At 47.7% G+C, this 20,237-nt stretch overlaps 2 protein-coding genes across 13 annotated transcripts; one reads left to right on the top strand and one right to left on the bottom strand.

Annotated features, from left to right (window-relative positions):
• Positions 1–2,281: 2,281 nt before the first annotated feature.
• On the bottom strand, positions 2,282–13,640 carry GPATCH4 (G-patch domain containing 4). Of its 11 annotated transcripts, none has more exons than XM_074040735.1 (8): positions 13,291–13,364; positions 10,864–11,000; positions 10,326–10,399; positions 10,132–10,224; positions 9,940–10,026; positions 7,976–8,067; positions 7,673–7,723; positions 2,282–3,631 (listed from the first exon to the last, which is right to left on the bottom strand). In XM_074040735.1, the coding sequence occupies exons 2-8, from the start codon at positions 10,940–10,942 to the stop codon at positions 3,532–3,534; spliced, it is 576 nt and encodes a 191-aa protein (XP_073896836.1). In that variant the 5' UTR covers positions 10,943–11,000; positions 13,291–13,364; the 3' UTR covers positions 2,282–3,531. The 11 variants fall into 11 exon arrangements, 10 of the variants coding, with proteins under 10 accessions (XP_073896836.1, XP_073896849.1, XP_073896838.1 ...); XR_012435202.1 differs by lacking the exon at positions 2,282–3,631 and adding an exon at positions 6,230–7,435 and having other exon boundaries at positions 7,673–7,840; XM_005541428.4 differs by lacking the exon at positions 2,282–3,631 and adding an exon at positions 6,230–7,435.
• Positions 3,344–5,883, top strand: NAXE (NAD(P)HX epimerase). 2 transcript variants are annotated; one of them, XR_012435212.1, is made up of 6 exons: positions 3,344–3,569; positions 3,684–3,792; positions 3,948–4,058; positions 4,140–4,253; positions 4,907–5,132; positions 5,466–5,883. XR_012435212.1 is itself a non-coding variant. In XM_005541432.5 (6 exons), the coding sequence occupies exons 1-6, from the start codon at positions 3,388–3,390 to the stop codon at positions 5,666–5,668; spliced, it is 867 nt and encodes a 288-aa protein (XP_005541489.4). In that variant the 5' UTR covers positions 3,344–3,387; the 3' UTR covers positions 5,669–5,883. The 2 variants fall into 2 exon arrangements, 1 of the variants encoding a protein (XP_005541489.4); XM_005541432.5 differs by having other exon boundaries at positions 4,985–5,132.
• Positions 13,641–20,237: the final 6,597 nt, after the last annotated feature.

The raw sequence follows: 20,237 nt of genomic DNA, 5'->3' as shown, positions 1-20,237 counted from the left end.
TGAGCTAAGATCATGCCATTGCACTCCAGCCTGGGCAAGAGAGTGAGACTCTGTCTCAAAAGAAAAGATAAAAGCTGCTATGGAATTAGATGTGAGCAACAAGATTATTACAAATTGGGAGAATAATCATAAAAATATAAATAAATTCTACACTCAAGATTGCTTCAAACATGCCATTAACTGTTTCACTTTAAGGAAGTAAACTGGAAATTGCAGGTGATACATAACTGGTGAGGTTTATGTAAGAAAGAAGATGAGGAATCCAATCACGGGCTCCATCCTCAAAGAAAAGACCCTGACCACACTTGACAGATGGAAAATTAATGTATTTTTTTAAGTTGAAATAAAATAATCCACTCCTGAGCATGTCAGATAACAGAACGTAGGGAAGGCAAAACTTTACCTCTACCCTCTTAGGGTCTCTGGCTGGGACAGAGAATTAAATTGACATAAAACAGATTAACAAGAGAAAAGCATACAGATTTACTTAATATAAAATTTATGTGACACAGGAGCCCTCATAAAGCAATGAAGACCCAAAGAAGGAAAACCTAAATGTTTTGTACTAGGTTGAACAAAGAGCTAATTGTGGAAAAGCAGCTAAAATATATGGGGAGGCCAGTCGCAGGGGCTCACACCTGTAATCCCAGCACTTTGGGAGGCCAAGGTGAGTGGATCGCTTGAGCCCAGGAGTTTGAAACCAACCTGGGCAACATGGTGAGACCCCATCTCTACAAAAACTACAAAAATTGGCCAGGTGTGGTGGTGCGTGCCTGTAGTCCCAGCTACTAGGGAGGCTGAGGCAGGAGAATCGCTTGAACCCATGAGTCAGAGGTTGCGGTGAGCCGAGATCGTGCCACTGCACTGTAGCCTGGGTGACGGTGAGACTCTGTCTCCAAAAAAATAATAAAAATAAAATATTTGGGGAGGCTAAAGGAAGATGAGAGATATTTTATTAAGGTCTGTTTATAGAGAATTCTCTCAGCTTCGGCTCCCTGTCTCTGGTGATAATGTTTCTTTCCTCCTGGAGGAAGGCATTGTTCACATGGGAGTTTTGTTTCCTGCTTTCAGGAAGAAAAGGGGAGGTTAGAGCACTCTTCTTATACTTACTGTTTTTCTTTTTCTTTTCTTTCTTTTTTTGAGATGGAGTCTGGCTCTGTTGCCCAGACTGGAGTGTGGTGGCAGGATCCTGGCACACTGCAACCTCCTCTTCCCAGAATTCAAGCAATTCTCCTGCCTCAGCCTCCTGAGTAGCTAGGATTACAGATGCTTGCCACCATGCCCCATTAATTTTTTTTGTATTTTTAGTAGAGATGGGGTTTCACCATGTTGGCCAGGCTGGTCTCGAACTCCTGACCTCAGGTGATCCACCCGCCTCGGCCTCCCAAAGTGTTGGGATTACAGGTGTGAGCCAGTGCCTCTGGCCCTAATTTTTGTATTTTTAGTAGAGGCGGTGTTTCACCATGTTGTCCAGGTTGGTCTTGAACTCCTGACCTCAAATGATCCACCCACCCTCGGCCTCCCAAAGTGCTGGGATTACAGGCATGAGCCACTGTGCCCTGCCAAGACCTCGTTTCTGCAAAAAATATGAAAATTAGTCGGGTGTGGTGGCGCATGCCTGTAGTCCCAGTTACTGGAGAGGCTGAGGCTGGAGGATCACTTGATCCCAGAGGTCCAGGCTGCAGTGAGCCATGATCAGGCAGCTGCACTGCAGCCTGAGTGACAGAGCGAGACCCTGTCTAAAAAACAAAAAAGACCTTCCCTTTACCTGTGTCTTAGCTTGGCCTGTCACAATAAAATATCATAGATTGGATGCTCAAGCAACAAATTAATTTTCTCAGAGTTCTGGGGACTGGAAGTCAGATTAGGGTTCCAGTATGGTGACAGAGAGGAGGGGCGGGGAGAGGAAGAAAGTCTCATAAGGGCACTAATTCTACCAGACTAGGGCCTACCCCTTATACCCCAACTAATGCTAATCCCAACGGCCCTGTCTCAGAATACCATCACACTGGGGGTTAGGGCTTCAACCTATGAATTTGTGAGGGGGGAAGGAACACAAACATTGAGTCCCTAGAAGTCTGGATAATTATCTTTATCTTAGTGCCTTGATGGTAACTGGTTTGTTACTCTCCAACCTTTTCCCCTAACCATGCAACAGAGTGTGTTTGCGTTCTCAAAACCACTCGGGTAAACTCTACTCCTCCTCTCAAGACTTCTAGTGAAACATCATCCTGACCTGGAGCAGTCATGCGCGTCCGTGTGAGGAGACCACCAAACAGGCTTTGTGTGAGCAATAAAGCTTTTTAATCACCTGGGTGCAGGCGGGCTGAGTCCGAAAAGACAGTCAGCAAGGGAGATAAGGGTGGGGCCGTTTTATAGGATTTGGGTAGATAAAGGAAAATTACAGTCAAAGGGGATCTGTTCTCTGGCGGGCAGGAGTGGGGGTCACAAGGTGCTTAGTGGGGGAGCTTTTTGAGCCAGGATGAGCCAGGAAAAGGACTTTCACAAGGTAATGTCATCATTTAAGGCAGGGACCAGCCATTTTCACTTCTTTTGTGGTGGAATGTCATCAGTTAAGGCGGGGCAGGGCATTTTCACTTCTTTCGTGATTCTTCAGTTACTTCAGGCCATCTGGGCATATACGTGCAAGTCACAGGGATGCCACGGCTTGGCTTGGGCTCAGAGGCCTGACAGAGCCTATGGTTTCGATTACATTTTAAACCATAGCTTACAGAACCTATTTAAGGATAATTTTCTATTTCCGTAGCTATTATCTCAGTAAAGGGGGTAAGTATGACTAGGGAAGTACAGCGCGATATCCTGGTAAAATAGAGGTAGGGGAAGCTAATTTAGTGCAGAAGGGGCCTAAGTTACATAGGCTCGCTGGTGTAAATAACAACAGTAGCTTAATTTCTATAGCACTCCCTCTGCGCCGGTTTGCAGGCATTAGCACCTATGAAGTATGTACTCGTTTCCCTGTTGTATAGGCGAAAAACTGACACCAGCAGCTCCCCCATTCACTCAGCCTCTAAGCAGTGGGGCAGGAATAAAGGATAACTGCTATACCATATACCTTTCTGAGAGTTACAAAGCCAGCACTTATTATCAAAGGGCGGTTGGGAGCAAGGCATTTCGGCGTATCTGGAAATGTGTGGCGATTTGTAAACGCTCCTGAGGAGAGCTCGGATCCCAAGTGTAAGGGAAGCTGGCCCAGGTGGGAACGGCTCCCCCGCCCAAGGGCTGCTAGAACCACAAGACTCCAGCCCCGAGCCGCTTCCGGAACCCGCGCGTGCTGGCCCGGCCTCTCCGGGGGCGGGGCGAGGGTCGCGCATGCGCCGGGGTCGGGTCGAGCGGGGCCTGGCAGGGGGCGAGCGCTCTGCGAGCTGGATGTCAGGGGTGCGGACGCTGCTGGGCCTCGGGCTTCTGGTTGCGGGCTCGCGCCTGCTGCGGATCAAAAGCGAGACCATCGCCTGCCGCTCGGGACCCACCTGGTGGGGACCGCAGCGGCTGAACTCGGGTGGCCGCTGGGACTCAGAGGTCATGGCGAGCACGGCGGTGAAGTACCTGAGGTAGGCGCGGGTCTCCGGTGGCCTGCTCTGCCGCGGGGCGGGGCCTGGGACGGCCGGGCCACCTGCGCAATGGAGAACACGAGGGGCGGGACTCAGGCCGCGGGTTTTCCTCAGCCAGGAGGAGGCCCAGGCCGTGGACCAGGAGCTATTTAACGAATATCAGTTCAGCGTGGACCAACTTATGGAGCTGGCCGGGCTGAGCTGTGCCACAGCCATCGCCAAGGTCAGTGGCACAACTCTCGACCTTTGGGAGCAGCCAGGGAGGAGTCACTGTCCCAGCCCTCTGGCCTAGGCACAAAGGGGTGGGAGAAACAGCTGGGCCAATCTGATCTATTACCGCCTGAAACCCCGCTGAACCACCCTTGACTCTGCCTTCAGGCATATCCCCCCACGTCCATGTCCAGGAGCCCCCCTACTGTCCTGGTCATCTGTGGCCCGGGGAATAATGGAGGAGATGGTCTGGTCTGTGCTCGACACCTCAAACTCTTTGTAAGTATGTGGGGAGGGGCTGTGGGGGAGGAGGGTGTGAGGGCTCTGGGATCTGGGGTTGAATTACCACTTTCTTCCTAGGGCTATGAGCCAACCATCTATTACCCCAAAAGGCCTAACAAGCCCCTCTTCACTGCATTGGTGACCCAGTGTCAGAAAATGGACATCCCTTTCCTTGGGGAAATGCCCTCAGAGGTAGGTGGCTCCAGTTGAATACTTCATCTCCCAGTAACCACTGCCTGTGCTCTGCTCTTCCATCGTGTTTCCAGGCTGAGCTCATTTTAGTGCCTGGTACAGAAGATGCCTAAAGGATGGTATTCAAATAAGTGTGCAAGAGCCTTCTCCCCCTTCATAAAGTGTGCTCCATGAGTCCCACACACCACCTTCTCTAAAGCTTCCCTGCCCTTTCATCTCCCTGGTCCCTCCTTCCACTCTGTAGTCAGATCCTCTTGCCCTAGCATGCAGTAAACACATGATTGCCCCTCAGAGGCCAGAGTGGCTGCCCTATCTGAAACCCTTCCTGCAGATGCATGAATTAAGGGATGGGAAATTGGGTAATTTTTTTCCTTAACCCATTTTACAGATGAAGATACTGAGGTGGAGAGAAGTGGTTTGCTTAAAGTCACTGAATTGTATCATGGCAGAGCTGAAACCATAATCTGGCTCTCCTGACTCGGTCTCAGGCTATCTCACCCTGTAGCCTCCCCAGTGGCGGGCAGGCAGGCACTGAGAACAAAAACTGTCTGGTCTCAGTTTGGCCTGAATCAGTGACCAACTCACAACTTTCTCTAGGCCTCAGGTTGCCCTCTGAATGAGATACAATACTTGTGTCTCTGAATGGTCTGCAGGTGCAGAGGACAGCCCTCTCCCGTTAAGGCTGTTTGTGCAGCTGCTGGCTCTGACATCCTTTTCCTGCTCCACCACAGCCCACGATGATTGATGAACTGTATGAGCTGGTGGTGGATGCCATCTTTGGCTTCAGCTTCAAGGGCGATGTTCGGGAACCGTTCCACAGCATCCTGAGTGTCCTGAAGGGACTCACTGTGCCCATTGCTAGCATCGACATTCCCTCAGGTGCTGGGACCCAGAAGATGGGGCAGGGGTGGGCGGAGATTGGGGCCCTACCCTCCTGACTCTTGCCCACACCAAGTCTAAAATAATTTTAGTCTAGAGGGGCAGAACACAGCTTTCTGGACCCCCATCAGGGCTGGGGAACAGCGTTCAGAAGTCCCCTTTACATGTTGGCCCCATGAAGAGACCACGGCCCAAGGGTACGTGGAGCTTGTTGGACGAGAGTTCCTCAGGTGGGAACTGAGGGGACTTCCCACTTCTCTGGGACTAGGGTAAAATAAGGTGTAGAAGGGGATGAGACATCTGGCCTCTTCCTGAATACCACCCTCTTTTCAGGATGGGACGTGGAGAAGGGAAACTCTGGAGGGATCCAGCCAGACTTGCTCATCTCCCTCACAGCCCCCAAAAAATCTGCAACCCAGTTTACTGGTCGCTACCATTACCTGGGGGGTCGTTTTGTGCCACCTGCTCTGGAAAAGAAGTACCAGCTGAATCTGCCACCCTACCCTGACACCGCGTGTGTCTATCGTCTGCAGTGAGGGAAGGTGGGTGGGTATTCTTCCCAATAAAGACTTAGAGCCCCTCTCTTCCAGAATTGTGGAGTCCTGGGAGCTCCTCTGGCAATAAAGGTCAGTGAATGGTGGAAATCAGGGAGCAACCCTGGGGATTGGGTGCCATCTCTCTGGGGGTAACACAACGGGCAAGAGGTTGCTATGGTATTTGGAAACAATGAAAATGGACTGTTAGATGCCAAGTGAGTTGTGCTGTCCTTTACACAATTCTTACTCATTTGGGACACAGACAAGGAGCTACGTTCACTTATCAGTGTGGCAAGACTACAAGGAGGTTAACAGAAGGAATTTCCTCAAAGGCCTCCAAGAAGTATCTTCTAATTTGTATTCAGGACCTTCCCAGGCTGGGAACAGAGAGCCAGTCAGTCCTAGCCAGTTATCTCTAGGCTAGGAGCCCAAGATGATGTTTGTTATTCATTTGGTAGTGCTAGGAACTGGCAACTGTGGGCTAAATCTAGCCCACAGACCTAAATTTGTGTTTTTCTTAACCTTCACAATATTTAAAAATCAGAGCACTTCACATAGGTCTACATTTTCAGCTTCTTTTAATTTTAGCAGGAATGCTCCTTCAAAGGGTATCTGCATTCCTGTTCCCACAGCCCCCAGCATTCCTTATCCTTTAGCTGCCTGGCTTCTCTAGGCACCTGAGTTTATGATCCTGGGTTAGAAGCTGCAGAGGGGACTATGCTGACTCCCTCAACTAAGGGTTGGTACTACCGCCTGCTCCTCTCAGCAGCTGACGTCCCAGAGATCAGTTTCCTTTCTGGGAGGGACTCCTCATTGAGTGGGGGTGCAGAAGACCTGCAGACCTGCATCAACCCTGGTCTTCGAGGCTTCAACTCCTGAAAATCAATCAATGGAGCCCCACCTTGACCAGACCTTTAGTCTCTCTTCTGTTTCTTCTTTTTGGCTTTCTGGCTGATGCTGAGTTCAGCTCTTTCCTTCTTGGCATGCTGCTGCCTCTTCCTCTTACCTCTGCTGCTTGAGCCAGTGTGTGCTCCGCTCCCTGCTTCCCTAGCCCCGCCATCCTCCTCATCCTTTACATCCAAGATGTCCTCCTCCTCTTCGTGCTGCTGTCTTTTCTTCTTGCTTCTCCAATCACTGCATGTTCTGCTCTCTGCTTCCCTGGTTCCACCACCTAAAACAGTTTCCTCATCTCCATCTTCTAGGTTCAAGTCCTCCTCCTGTTGCTGCCTCTTTTTTCTTCGGCTGCATGGGTCAGCGCACGCTCTGCTCTTTACCTCCTCTGTCCTGACACTGCCTGCAGCCTCCTCGCCTTTTCCTCCTTCCTCCAAGACCCCCATCTTCTCCTCTTCATGGTGCCACCTCTTCTTTTTCTTCACTTTCCTGAGGGACTGATGGGCTTGCTCTCTGCTATTCAATTCCCCAAGCCCACTTGTTCCTGCGGCATCCTCCTCCTCATTCCCTTTAGTTGTACCCTCTCTTTCATCTGAGACCTTTCCTTCTTGATGTCGCCTTTTCTTCTTCTTGCTTTTTCTGATGTTCTGCTCAGCGTGTTCTGGGTGCTTTTCATGTGCATCATTCCTTTCAGATGCTGTAGCTTCTTCCTCCTCTTTCTGCTTCCTTTTCTTTTTCTTTTTTTTGGGGGGCTTGCTCTCTGACTGCGGTTGAGGGGCCCCAGGGTCCTGGCCTTTGAGACGAGCCAGGAAGGCCTGCTCCTGGGCCTCTAGGCGAGCAAGCTTGGCCTTCATTGTGATCCCAAGACGGGCAGCCCTGAAGCAGACAGGGTCCAAGTCAGAGCAAGGGTATCAGGGGAAATGGGCCTAGTCCTTAAGCCTGCAGGGAAAGTTGATGGAGGGTAGAAGGAGTGGGGAGCTGCCTATCTTCAGGCAATAGATGGGTAGGTAATAGGAATCATTTCCCTGGGGTAAAAAGAATCAGGAGGTGGCACAGGCCAGGCTCAAAGGTGGGGAGAAAAGAAGCGAGCTCAAGGAGCTGACCACTACTTACTTATGTGCTGTTCGCCCTTCACAGGCTTGGAGCAGCATCTCATCAGTCAGACTGTTAGGGGAGATCGGCAGTTACAAACAGACCCGGTAGAAAGGCTTGACCTCTCCTCCTTCTAAAACATTCCTTCAACACTGAGTTCTTGTTCAGGACCTGGCACTTTTTGAGGTACTAGGGATACAAAGATTAGTACAACACAGTTCCACCCACCACCAAGAAGCCCCCAGTCAAGCATTAGACTCAGCCCTTTCTCTTACCATCTAAGGACATCTCCCACATTCCCCAAGAGCTAAAATGAAGTCTCACATCTTTGGGGACTTGGGCCCCTGGTTGTCATCATCACTGCAGCTCTCCAAGTCTTTGTGTGGCTTCTCTCCACTTGAAGTCAACGTGGCCATCTAGGAGGGGTCATGGGGGTGGACAAGGCCTTCTCAACACCACCACCATCCCTATTCCCTTGTGGAAGCCCCCTAAGAATTCATAGCTCCTGGCAGGAGTTTGCCAGCCCCCACCATTGCTCCTTGAGGAGCCACAGGGAGGCATGCCATCCTGCATACTTGAACTTGGATAGGAGTTGGGCTGCTGCTGCTGGGATGTGCAGCAGCTTTGCCCTCTCTGGCCTACAACTGGCTGGTGAGCAGAAGAAGAAGAGAAAATGCTCTGATTCATCAGGTCTTCACAGTGGACAAGTGCCAGTGACTGGCAGTAAAGATGCCCCGCTCCACCCCAACCATAGTACCTGTTCATAGTACCTTCATTTAATCAGACTGAGAGTCTACTATGGGCCACAGAGTTGGGGATCCCGAGTGGAATAAGAATGAGATGGGCCCAGCCCAGATGGAATCTACATAGGCAATTATGATGGAAGTGTTGCCTGTGATAGAGGAAGGGTACTCAACTCAGACTTCAGAGAATGACTTCTAAAAGTAACTGATGTATAAGCTGAGCTCTGGAGGATAAGAAAAACTCAGCAGGTAAAGGGGGAAAGGGAGAAGAATGTCCCAAGCAGAGGGAGCAACATGTGCAATAACCTGAAGATGGAAGAATGTAGTGCCTTCAAAGAAAAGAAACAGATTGGACTCTGTTAGGCTAATGGTTAGGCTAAAGTGTAGTGGTCCTGGAGAAAAGTGAAAAGAGATGACGCTGGAGATGGCAGGAACAGGCATGCAGGGCCATATAAGCCAGTCCGATAAATCTGGATTGTGTCATCCTAGGTCAAAGAAGACCCAGTGACACCATGACATTTATGTTTTAGAACACTCTGGATGCTTTGTGGAGGAGTCCATCCTCCACAAAGGTTGGGGTGGGGAGTGAGACTAAAGGTGTCCTTAGGAGGCTGCTGGAAAAATAAATTAGGCAAGAGATGATGATGGCCTGAAGTAGGATAGTAGATGGTAACAGAGATGTAGAGAAATGGGAAAGATTTGCTAGGTAACATGTATAGCGCTTAGCACATAATGACCATTACATGTTAGCTTCCTTCTGTTGGCACAGTAGAAAGTGGAGGCCTGAAGACCTGGGTTCCAGTCCTGTTTGCCATTGCCATTACTAGCCAGCCGTGGGCTCTTCAGCAAACCACTTTTCACCCTTTTAGCCACATCTGCAAAGCAGGGATGGTCTAGATAATCTCTCAGGTTTCCTCTGGCTTCTCTTTTTTTATTTTTTTGAGACAGAGTCTCGCTCTGTCACCCAGGCTGGAATGCAGTGGCGCAATCTCGGCTCACTGCAACCTCCGCCTCCCAGGTTCACACCATTCTCCTGCCTCAGCCTCCCACGTAGCTGGGACTACAGGTGCCTGCCACCACACCCAGCCAATTTTTCTGTATTTTTTAGTAGAGAAGGGGTTTCACTGTGCTAGCCAGGATGGTCTCAATCTCCTGACCTTGTGATCCACCCACCTCGGCCTCCCAAAGTACTGGGATTACAGGCGTGAGCCACCGTGCCCGGCCTCCTCTGGCTTCTAAGTCCTTTGAATTAGATGTCCCCTGGCCCCCCCCAAAATTTGGCAGCTCCTGACTTAAAGAGACTGTACCCTACCTCTCACTCCCTATTGCTGCTCCCTTAACAGATGGCAGGATCCATGGAACCTGAAGATTTCAATTCCTGCTGAGGGTCTGGGCAGTCTAAGTAAGCAACAACAAGGCTGGTCACAGGATCCCACTATGTTAGGAAAGTCCTGAGAATTGATAAGGCATACAAGGCAACTGTTCAGGCCCCAGGGAGACCAGGGAACAGAAAAAGGATGGACGCTGTTACCCAGTCTCTAATACCTTCACAAACTTCTGATACAGCAAGTTGGGCTTGGGATGATTGTAACGGGTGGTCTCCTTAGAAAGGCTCCTTATCTGTACTCCATCCTGTAGAGAATTATCAGTACCAGTGAATGGGTGACATACCATGACTGCCTACCCCACAGGTCCCAGGCCCTTTGTTTCATGTGCCCATCTATCAAGAGCTCATACCTGCCTAGTTTCCACTACCAAGTTGGCCGCAGTCTTGTTGAAGAGCTCATTCCACCAGTGGTTTGTGAACTCCTTGGCAGGGTCGTGTCCCACCTGCCAGGGGAATAAGTATGAGCTCTGAGTGCCTGCCTCACCTGCCCTCAAGGGTTCCTTCTCCCATGCATGCTAACCTTCCTGAGTCCACCCAGTCTTACCCCATGAGTGTCTTGCTTCAGTGTCACCCTGAGAGCCTGGGTGATACCATTCTCCTTCCGGCCGAGGCCTTTGCCTGCAGAGGACAGTGAACGACTTGGCTTATTCTCCTGCCTGCTGTGAGACCTCACAAGGCACGCCCCCTACAGGCCTCTTGCCATTTCACACACCTGACATTGGGGTATACTCTGTACCTCTCAGAAGACCTCCCAGCTCCTTTCTTTCTAATACCACTCCATATAGTCCCCTGCCTTTGTGTGAGCCTGAACTACCTCTTCCTTCATAATTCTTTTGGAAGAGAGGCCATGTCTCTTCTTCTCTCCCCTAGTCCTCCCAACCACAACTTCTTCATTATCCACTGTCAAATTTCTTCCTTTTTTCCCTTTTCTGGGAAAGTCAGAAATTTTCTTCTGCAAATTTCCCTTTAAACTAGCTTTTCCTCCTTTAAATAAAGGAGGGCGGTAATCCAGGATGATGCCTTTCCCCTGGGCAGAAGGTAGGCAGGGAGTTGGGGGATGTAAGAGACCCCATGGGGATCACCTTGAGTCCATCCATGCTTTAACAACTGCTCCTCAGCAAACTTCATCCCACGACTCTTGACCTCTGGGGTGACATTCATGGTGAGAAAAAGGTCTCTATCCTCAGACTCTCACCAGAGAAGAAGAGGTGATATCATCCTTTTAAGAAGAAAGGAGAAAGTGCCCAAACAGCCATCAGTTCCATCCTGACTGCTTGTTAAGAATTCTCCGCTAGTTGGGTGCAGTGGCACACACCTGTAGCCACAGCTACATGGGAGGCTGAGGCAGGATTGCTTGAGTCCAGCCTGGGCAGTATAGCAAGAACCCCCTCTTATAAAAAGAATAAAGCAGCCAGGTGCAGTGGTTCACATTTGTAATCCCAGAACTTTGGAAGGCCAAGGTAGGAGGATCACTTGAGCCCAGGAGTTCCAGACCAGAGTGGGCAACATAGTGAAACCATCTCTAGAAAAAAATAAAAAATTAAAATGAAAGAAAAAAGAATTCTCTTTCCTGAGCCCTGGGGTGAGAGAGAGGAAGGAGGTGGCCTGGTCTTTGGGGAGCTCCCTATCTGGCTACAGAAAGACCAGCATATAGAGAAGTCAAGGATGAATGGTGTCAATTCTGATACCTAAATTTATGGTGTGCTCACCACATGCCAGGATGTGCTGAGACTTTACAAAGATTATTTCATTTAATCTTCCCAGCCCATTCAGGGAAATATTAGCCTATTTTACAAATGAGTAAAGTAAGGCCTAAAGAGGTTAAGGAACTTCAAGGTCACACAGGTTAACATGTAGAATTCAAGCCCAGGCAGCTTGTCTGCAGAATCTATACTCTACCACTACATAGTATCTCTCAAAATATATTACCTTGTAAAAACAAAGCTAATGAGGTGCTTATTAACCTAAGTCATAAGATAATGGTACTTGGTAGAGACCAGATCCTGTACTTATGCTTCAGCATTTACACTGTCCTCTTGGTGTGGGGGCTACACACTTCTCACACACCACTGCAGTATTTCAGTCTGGCTGGAGTTTCCCTTTTGAAAGTGTCCAACTTAGGAAGGGCACTCTTATTGAGCACTTAATGCATAACAGGTGGATTACATATATTGATATACTGTCATATTAACTCAGTCGATTTTTTTTTTTTTTTTTTGAGACAGGGTTGCTCTGTCACCCAGGCTGGATGGAGTGGAGTGCAGTGGCACGATCATGGCTCATTGCAGCCTCAAACTCCCAGGCTCAAGCAATCCTCCCACCTCAGCCTCCCGAGTAGCTGGGACCACAGGCACATGCCACCACGCCTGGCTAATTTTTGTATTATTATTTTTTTTTGTACAGACAGGGTTTTGCCATGTTTCCCAGGCTGGTCTCTAATTCTTGGGCTCATGCGATCTGCCCACCTCTGCTTTCCAAAATGCTGGGATTACAGGCATGAGCCACTGTCTGGGCTTAACTCATTTAATCTTGATAGTCCTGTGAGATAGATATTATTCTTATTTTGCAAAAGAGGAAAACAAGGCCTGGGTTTCTTGCCTAAGGTAACATGGCAAATGATGGAGCTGGAATTACATGTTGGAGATGGAATGAGCCCGAGTCGCCTGACTCCAAAGTGGTCCTCTGTCTTTTTTTTTTTTTTTTGAGACAGAGTTTCGCTCTTGTTGCCCAGGCTGGAGTGCAATGGCACAATCTTGGCTCACTGCAACCTCCGCCTCCCAGCCTCAAGCGATTCTCCTGCCTCAGCCTCCCGAGTAGCTGGGACTACAAGGATCATGCCACCACGCCCGGCTAATTTTTGTATTTTTAGTAGAGACGGGGTTTCACCATACTGGCCAGGCTGGTCTCGAACTCCTGACCACTCGCCTCGACCTCCCAAAGTGCTGGGATTACAGGCGTGAGCCAAGGCGCCCGGCCAAGGACTGATGTTCTTCATCTCTACACTCTTCAGTCTCTTATAGCTCTTTGTGCTTTCTCCCGTAAGACCACAGCCTAAGCCTTGTCGCAGTAATTGAAAACTACATGCCCTGGAAGTTAAGAGATCGGCTTTATTCCGCAACTCCAGAGCACGTAACGCGGCGCCAGAATTCTAGAACGCATTCAGTCGTTATTTGTTGAACTGAATGGCATAGTTAGGAATGGCTTTACCGGATTTTCAATGGATAACTGGACAGAAGCTGTGCGCCCCAGTCTTTCTGAAACCTGTAATGACATTTTGGGCACTCTCCCATCTACAGTCAATCTGCGTTTTCAGAAGTGGCCCCAGGTGCACTAGTCTTACAGCTGTCCTCAAGAGCCGGCTGCCCTTTCCCTAGGCTTCCTTCCTCCTGAGGTCTAAATTCCAGCCCTCCTACCGCAGTGCCACTTGGGTAAAAATACTCCGCTCCTCTCACGTTTGCTACTAAGCTCGGGCTCCGACTACCACCGTTCGGGGGAAGGGAGCCCCTTACCGTCAATGAGGGGTCCTCTCCTCGGAAACATGTGCCAAACCTGACTTGTGCGCCGCCATCTTCCCGGAAATGCCGTTTTGTTCCTTCTAGGCTGTCGAAACCATAGAGACGTCCGCTGGAACCAAAATCGCGGTCCTCCCAGGAGAAACCATTGCGGAGGCCAATTTGCCGGTATGGTTGCCATAGAAACTGGGACCTGAAGTGTGCCCATTTTCGGAGGTTCCGAGGCTGTTCCACTTGCCTCATCCCTGCATTCCTTGAGCAGCCAAGGGACTTCAGTACTAACTGGCCCTCTCAGGATGCCAAGAACGCTATGTGTCCTACACTGAGCTAGTCCCAGGCACAAATACGAGGAAGAAAAACTCTAGGGAAGCATTGAGAGTAGCCTGAGAAATTCGTGGAGGCAGAATGGGTGATAGCTGTGTCCTGATTTTGCAGGGTTGAATACTCATGAATACTCAGCCTTCACAGGAACAGTTATTTGTAAAAGCCTAGAGACCAGACATCTCAGTATGTTCATCAAGCACTTTATTTATTATTATTATATATATTTTTTAATTTTTTATTTTTTCTGAGACAGGGTCTCACTCTGTCGCCCAGACTTGAGTGCAGTGGTGCGATCTCGGCTCACTGCAATCTCCGCCTCCTGGGCTCGAGTGATCCTCCCATCTCAGCCTCGTGAGTAGCTGGGACCACAGACATGCACAACCACGCCTGGATAATTTTTGTATGTTTTGTAGAGAAGGGGCCTTGCCATGTTGTCCAGGCTGGTCTCCAATTTCTGGCCTCAAGTGATACGCACGCCTCGGTTTCCCAAAGTGTTGGGATTACAGGCGTAAGCCACCATGACCGGCCTCATCAAACACTTTTTGACTCACCACTGTGTGCCAGAACTTGTCCCTTTGGTACTGGGGGATACAAGGGTGCTTAAGACACAGGTCTTGATTTCGGGGAACACCTAGTCTAGCCTGGGAAAGTTGGGACTTTGGGTGGGATCAGATGGAGGACATGGCCAGTGGAACTTGGAGAAAGATACAGGATGGGTAAGACGCGGTGGCTCATGCCTGTAATCCCAGCACTTTAGGAGGCCAAGACAGGCAGATAGCTTGAGCCCAGAAGTTCAAGACCAGCCTGGGCAACATGGCGAGGCACCGACTGTACTAAAAATACCAAAAAAAAAAAAAAAAAAAAAAGCCGGGCATGGTGGTGCACAGCTGTGGGTCCCAGAGGCTAAGGTGGGAGGATCCCTTCAGCCAGCGGTGGGGGATGGGGAGGGCGAAGGTTGCAGTGAGCCAGAAAAAAAAAAAAAAAAAAAAAGATGCAGGATCCCAGAATGCATGCCAGGCTGAGGAGTTTGGACTTGCCGTATGGGTATGAGGATCTATTGAGCAGAGGAGGGAAAGAAGATATTGCAAACAAGTCAGCAAGAGGGACTGCACATGCCCCTACCCCTGCAAGCTGTTCCTTTGCCTCACTGAGCCACCCAAGAACTAAAACCCGAGAAAAGCATCCCTTTCTGCCTCCCCATATCGGTATTTCCGTTCACTTAGCGCCCCCTAGAAACTGTCAAACAGAAAAATCGCCATTTCACAGGAAAGCCTTGTCATAATTGCTCTGTATCTCATACCCATTCATCCCCATAATTTTTTTCCATAAAATTAATTTTACTTTCAAAACATGCTACATGGGGACAATACTTTAAACGATGGATCTTAATTACTGGAATTTTAGACACTTGCAGAAGGGATGTGGGATGCTTCAAAGGCATTCCTTTGAGGTGGATTCAACAGAGGAACATTTTGTGAAGGAGAGTCAGATCTGACTCCTTTTCCCATTCTGCCACTCACTATGTGACCTTGAACAATTTTTTTTTTTTTTAGATGGGGTTTCCCTGTGTTTCCCAGGCTGGCCTTGGACTCCTGGGCTCAAATGATCCTCCTGCCTCAGCCTTCCAAGTTGCTGGGAGTACAGGTGCATGCCACTATGCCAGGGCAAACTTGAGTTGCGTTGTAGCATCCTGCAGCCACTGAGAAAATTCCACAGACAGGGCTTCAGTTCCCACCCCCCACACCCCACCTCTCCATTTCTTCTACCCCTTCTATCTAAAATATATGTGTGTGTGTATTACATACAAAATTGTTTGTTATGTAGAATATTTCATATATGTGTATATGTATGTATATATGAAATATATACATGAAATATATACTTATATATATGAAATATATAAGAAGTTTTAAAATTCTTAATGAGGTCACCCTCAAGGACCCTTTCCAACCTAGAGTTTTTGCGTGACGCACTTTACCAGCCACTCTCAAAACTTAATGACCATAAATCTTTGAATCAAGATTCCTAGTCTGGCCTAAGTCTTTGAGCTCACTGTTCTGTCTGACTCACTCATTCAATAAATATTTATTAAAGGTCTCCTATATACTAAGGGCTAGAGGTATAAAAAGGTCCATCTCTTGTCCTGTCAAGCCTCATGATCTTGTGGGGGTTTAGACTAATTACCAGGCATTTATATCATTGAGTAATGAGAGTTATGGCAAGGTCAGGACACAGTGCTATGGGGATAAGATAAGAAGCATGTGACCCAGTCTAAGACCCCTGGGAACTTCTTGAAGAAGTCATTGAGGCTGCAGCCTGTCCCTGGGGGCTATGAGGGATCGCAAGAGAAATGGGTCTCAAGGAGTTCGCAGTTTAATGGGGTCTCATACCTCCTCACAAGGGTAGAAATAGAGGCCATTATGAGAGAAAAAGAATACATGAATACTTGAAATGGCCTGAAATCAGATAACAAGATGCCTAGAAATATTTATTACGGTGATATTTATAAAATGGAAAAATTGGAAAGAATCAAAATATCTCACAACAGGAGAAAGGCTAAATAAATTACAGTGTAAACATACCATGGACTAATGTGTAGTCTTCAACAATGATGTTGAAGAATTCTTTTTTTTTTTTTTTAGATGCAGTCTCTCTCTGTCGCCAGGCTGGAGTGCAGTGGCATGATCTTGGTTCACTGCAACCTCCAGCTTCTGGTTTCAAGCAATTCTGCCTCAGCCACCTGAGTAGCTGGGATTACAAGTGCACGCCACCACGCCCAGCTAATTTTTGTATTTTTAGTAGAAATGGGGTTTCACCATGTGGGCCAGGATGGTCTCGATCTCTTGACCTCATGATCTGCCTGCCTTGGCCTCCCAAAGTACTGGGATTAAAGGCGGAGCCACCGTGCCCAGCCGAAGAATTCTTAATAGCTTGGGTACATGTCTGTGATATAATTGAAATGAAAAAAGAAGATACAAAATGTTACCTACAGTAAGAACGTATCTATGTTAAAAATTCATAGGCAATAGGATCAAAAGTAATAAAATACTTAGGAATAAATTTAACAAAAGAAGTGCAAGCTTTATACATTGAAGCTTCAAAACCTCATTGAAAGAAACTAAGAAGAGCTAAATAAATGGAAAGATATCCTGTATTCATGGAATAGAAGACAATATTGTTAAGATGACAATATTCTCCAAATTGATCTATAAATTAAACACAATCTCTATAAAAAATCCCAGCTGGCTTTTTTTTTTTTTTGCATGAATCAACAAGCCCATCCTAGAATTCATATAGAAATGCAAAGGACCGGCTGGGAGTGGTGGCTCAGACCTGTAATCCCAGCACTTTGGGAGGTTGAGGCGGGAGGATCATTTGAGGTCAGGAGTTCGAGACCAGCCTGGCCAATATGGTGAAACCCCGTCTCTACTAAAACTACAAAAATTAACTGGGTGTGGTGGCACGAGTCTGTAATCCCAGCTATTTGGGAGGCTGAGGCATGAGGATCGCTTGAACCTGGGAAGTGGAGGTTGCAGTGAGCTGAGATCATACCACTGTACTCCAGCCTAGGCGACAGGATGAGACTCTGTCTGAAAAAGAAAGAAAAAAAAAAAAAAAAAAAAAAAACAATGAGAGAAAGAGAAAAGAATAGAAATGCAGGCTGGGTGCAGTGGCTTACGCCTGTAATCCTAGCACTTTTCAAGGCCGACATGGTCAGATTACCTGAGGTCGGGAGTTCAAGACTAGCCTGGCCAACATGGTGAAACCCTGTCTCTACTAAAAAAAAAAAAAAAAAAAAAAAATTACAAAAAATTAGTTGGGTGCAGTGGTGCATGCCTGTAATCCCAGCTACTCTGGAGGCTGAGACCGGAGAATAGCTTGAACCCAAGAGGCCGAGGTTGCAGTGAGCCAAGATCATGCCACTGCACTCTAGCCTGGGCTACAGAGCGAGACTTGGTCTCAAAAAAAAAAAATTAAAAATTAAAATTAAAAAATTAACTGAACGTGGTGGCCCATGCCCATAGTGCCAGCTACTTGGGAGGCTGAAGTGGGAGAATTGCTTGGAGTCTGAGAGGTCAAGGCTACAGTGAGCTGTGGTTGTACCACTGTGCTTCAGCTTGGGTGACAGAGTGAGATTCTGTCTCAAGGAAAGAATCCTGTGAAGTCAATTTAGCATGAAACCCTCCACTCTTTTTTTTTGACAGGGTTTTTCTCTGTTGCTCAGGCTGGAGTGCAGTGGCATGATCATGGCTCCCTGCAGCCTTGACCTCCTGGACTCAAGCAATCCTCCCACTTCAGCCTCCCAAGTAACTGGAGCCACAGGCATGGCCCACCACACCTGGCTAATTTTTGTATTTTTTGTAGAGACGGGGTTTCACCATGTTGCCCAGACTGGTCTCCAACTCCTGGGTTCAAGCATTCCTCCCGCCTTGGCCTCCCAAAGTACTGGGATTGCAGGAGTAAGCCACCTTGCCCAGCCTAAGCCCCTTACTCTTGATACCTGATCACCCTTGGTATCTGATCAGGTTCCTCATCCTTCACCATCCATCAAGTGATACCTGATTATCTCAGCCTGTCTTCGGCAAGAATCTTGTAAGGTTTTAGCGCAAATCCCCTTTACCCCTGGTGTTTTCTCTTAATAATTTCCCATCTCCTGACCCCCACCCTGCACCTCAGTTATAAATTCCTGCTTCCCATGCTGTATTAAGAGATGAGCCCAATTTCTCTTTCTGCCCCACTACAAAATCCCATTGTCATGGTCCCTATACCTATCGCAATGGTCCTGAATAAAGTCTGCCTTACCATGCTTTGACAAGTGTCACTGAATAATCTTTTTCTTTAACAAGATATTTTCTCTTCATTAAAAATTGTCTACAATTAATGTACTTTTTTTCAGGAAAGTGATTTTAAAATAACAAATGGTTTTGGGAGGTCAAGGTGGGTGAAAGACCTGAGGTCAGGAGTTCAAGACCAGCCTGGCCAACATGGCAAAACCCCATCTCTACTAAAAATACAAAAATTTATCCAGGCATGATGGTACACACCTGTAGTTCCAGCCACTTGGGAGGCTGAGGCAGGGGCATTGGCTTGAACTCAGGAGGCGGAGGTTATAGTGAGCCGAGATTGCAACACTGCACTCCAGTCTGGGTGACAGAGCAAGACTCCATCTCAAAAAACAAAAACAAAAACAATCAAGAAATGGCTACAAATGAGAGTCCCTGAGTGCTGAGGGAGGTGGGGCAGAGGTGAGGTGCGTATGACTGGCCACAGGGGAAGACCTTCAGGAGGAAGTATGTGTGGCCCCTGAGACTGACTACTGAACCTTGAATGCCTCTCCACATGCCTGAAGCAGAATTAAATCCTAAAAATTAAGGCACTGTGTTATTTTTCTATACTGGGTTCAAATGTACACACAGTGTTATAAAAGTCAGGCCAAGCCAGCATCTTCCCATGGTTCATAAACTAGTTTACATAATTTATCTTCCTCCAGTTCTTCCCAGTTATTTTTTTTCTGCCAGTGAACCCTGAGACTGAGGAAAGAAAATATCTCGTGGTTGCAATGAGTGTAGGATTCTTTTTTTTTAAAACCTATATAGCAAATACTGGCAGTGCCTACCTATTGGAATATTATTCACTTTTATTTCTGTTGAGGAAAAAAAAAAAAAAGGTGACCCTGCGTCTCACATGATTCAATCCTTAGCCTAGGCAAGTTCTAATTTTCTGACTTCATTAACCATTTGAGTACATGATAATAAAGATATTACGATCCTTTGCCAACAGTATTTTACTATTTAAAAATAATTTTCACATGGTGGTTTACAGTTTAGAATATCATTTTCACAAACATTACCATATTTGAGTCTCACCATAATATTGCCCAGATTTGTGCTTACCTACAGATAGGGGCCGACAGAGCACACAGAGATGGAATGAGATGTGATCTCAGCACTATCACTGCTGCTCTCTGATGCCATCTAGTGCAGGTTCGGCTTAACATTTATTTCTGTTTAAAGTACTATTGCCATCTGCCTCTTGGTGTCATCATTCTTTCCAATCTGGATGAAGCCCTGTCTCTGACCTGCATCCTTGTCCTCTGGGTCTTGTCTCTGCCTTTCCCTGGCCTCATTGTCTCCTTTAAAACCTTCAGTGTCTGGCCGGGCGCGGTGGCTCAAGCCTGTAATCCCAGCACTTTGGGAGGCCGAGACGGGCGGATCACGAGGTCGGGAGATCGAGACCATCCTGGCTAACACGGTGAAACCCCGTCTCTACTAAAAAAATACAAAAAACTAGCCGGGCGCGGTGGCGGGCGCCTGTAGTCCCAGCTACTCGGGAGGCTGAGGCAGGAGAATGGCGTGAACCCAGGAGGCGGAGCTTGCAGTGAGCTGAGATCCGGCCACTGCACTCCAGCCTGGGCGGCAGAGCAAGACTCCATCTCAAAAAAAAAAACAAAAAAAACAAAAAAAAAAACCTTCAGTGTGTGTAAATGCTGGTCATGGTGTGGGTGAAGGATGCCAGAAAGGGAGGCAGGGTATAGCAGGGCCCTCTTTTTCTTTTCTTTTTTTTCTTTTCTTTTCTTTTCTTTTTTTTCTTTTCTTTTCTTTTCTTTTCTTTCTTTCTTT

The sequence above is a fragment of the Macaca fascicularis genome, chromosome 1, assembly GCF_037993035.2.
Source record: "Macaca fascicularis isolate 582-1 chromosome 1, T2T-MFA8v1.1".
Taxonomy (NCBI): Eukaryota; Metazoa; Chordata; class Mammalia; order Primates; family Cercopithecidae; genus Macaca; species Macaca fascicularis.
Note: the sequence above shows the minus strand (reverse complement) of the source record. Positions and strands in the feature narration are given on the sequence as shown.

What these genes read in the sequence shown, in the direction of transcription:
- NAXE (XM_005541432.5), top strand. Translation starts at nt 3,388, where the DNA reads ATGTCAGGGGTGCGGACGCTGCTGGGCCTCGGGCTTCTGGTTGCGGGC. An exon ending in ACGGCGGTGAAGTACCTGAG is followed by an intron (nt 3,570 to 3,683) that starts GTAGGCGCGGGT and finishes GGTTTTCCTCAG; the next exon opens with CCAGGAGGAGGCCCAGGCCG. An exon ending in GTGCCACAGCCATCGCCAAG is followed by an intron (nt 3,793 to 3,947) that starts GTCAGTGGCACA and finishes CTCTGCCTTCAG; the next exon opens with GCATATCCCCCCACGTCCAT.
- GPATCH4 (XM_005541428.4), bottom strand. Translation starts at nt 10,942, where the DNA reads ATGAATGTCACCCCAGAGGTCAAGAGTCGTGGGATGAAGTTTGCTGAG. An exon ending in TGGTAGTGGAAACTAGGCAG is followed by an intron (nt 10,027 to 10,131) that starts GTATGAGCTCTT and finishes AATTCTCTACAG; the next exon opens with GATGGAGTACAGATAAGGAG. An exon ending in GGGCCCAAGTCCCCAAAGAT is followed by an intron (nt 7,724 to 7,975) that starts GTGAGACTTCAT and finishes CTCCCCTAACAG; the next exon opens with TCTGACTGATGAGATGCTGC.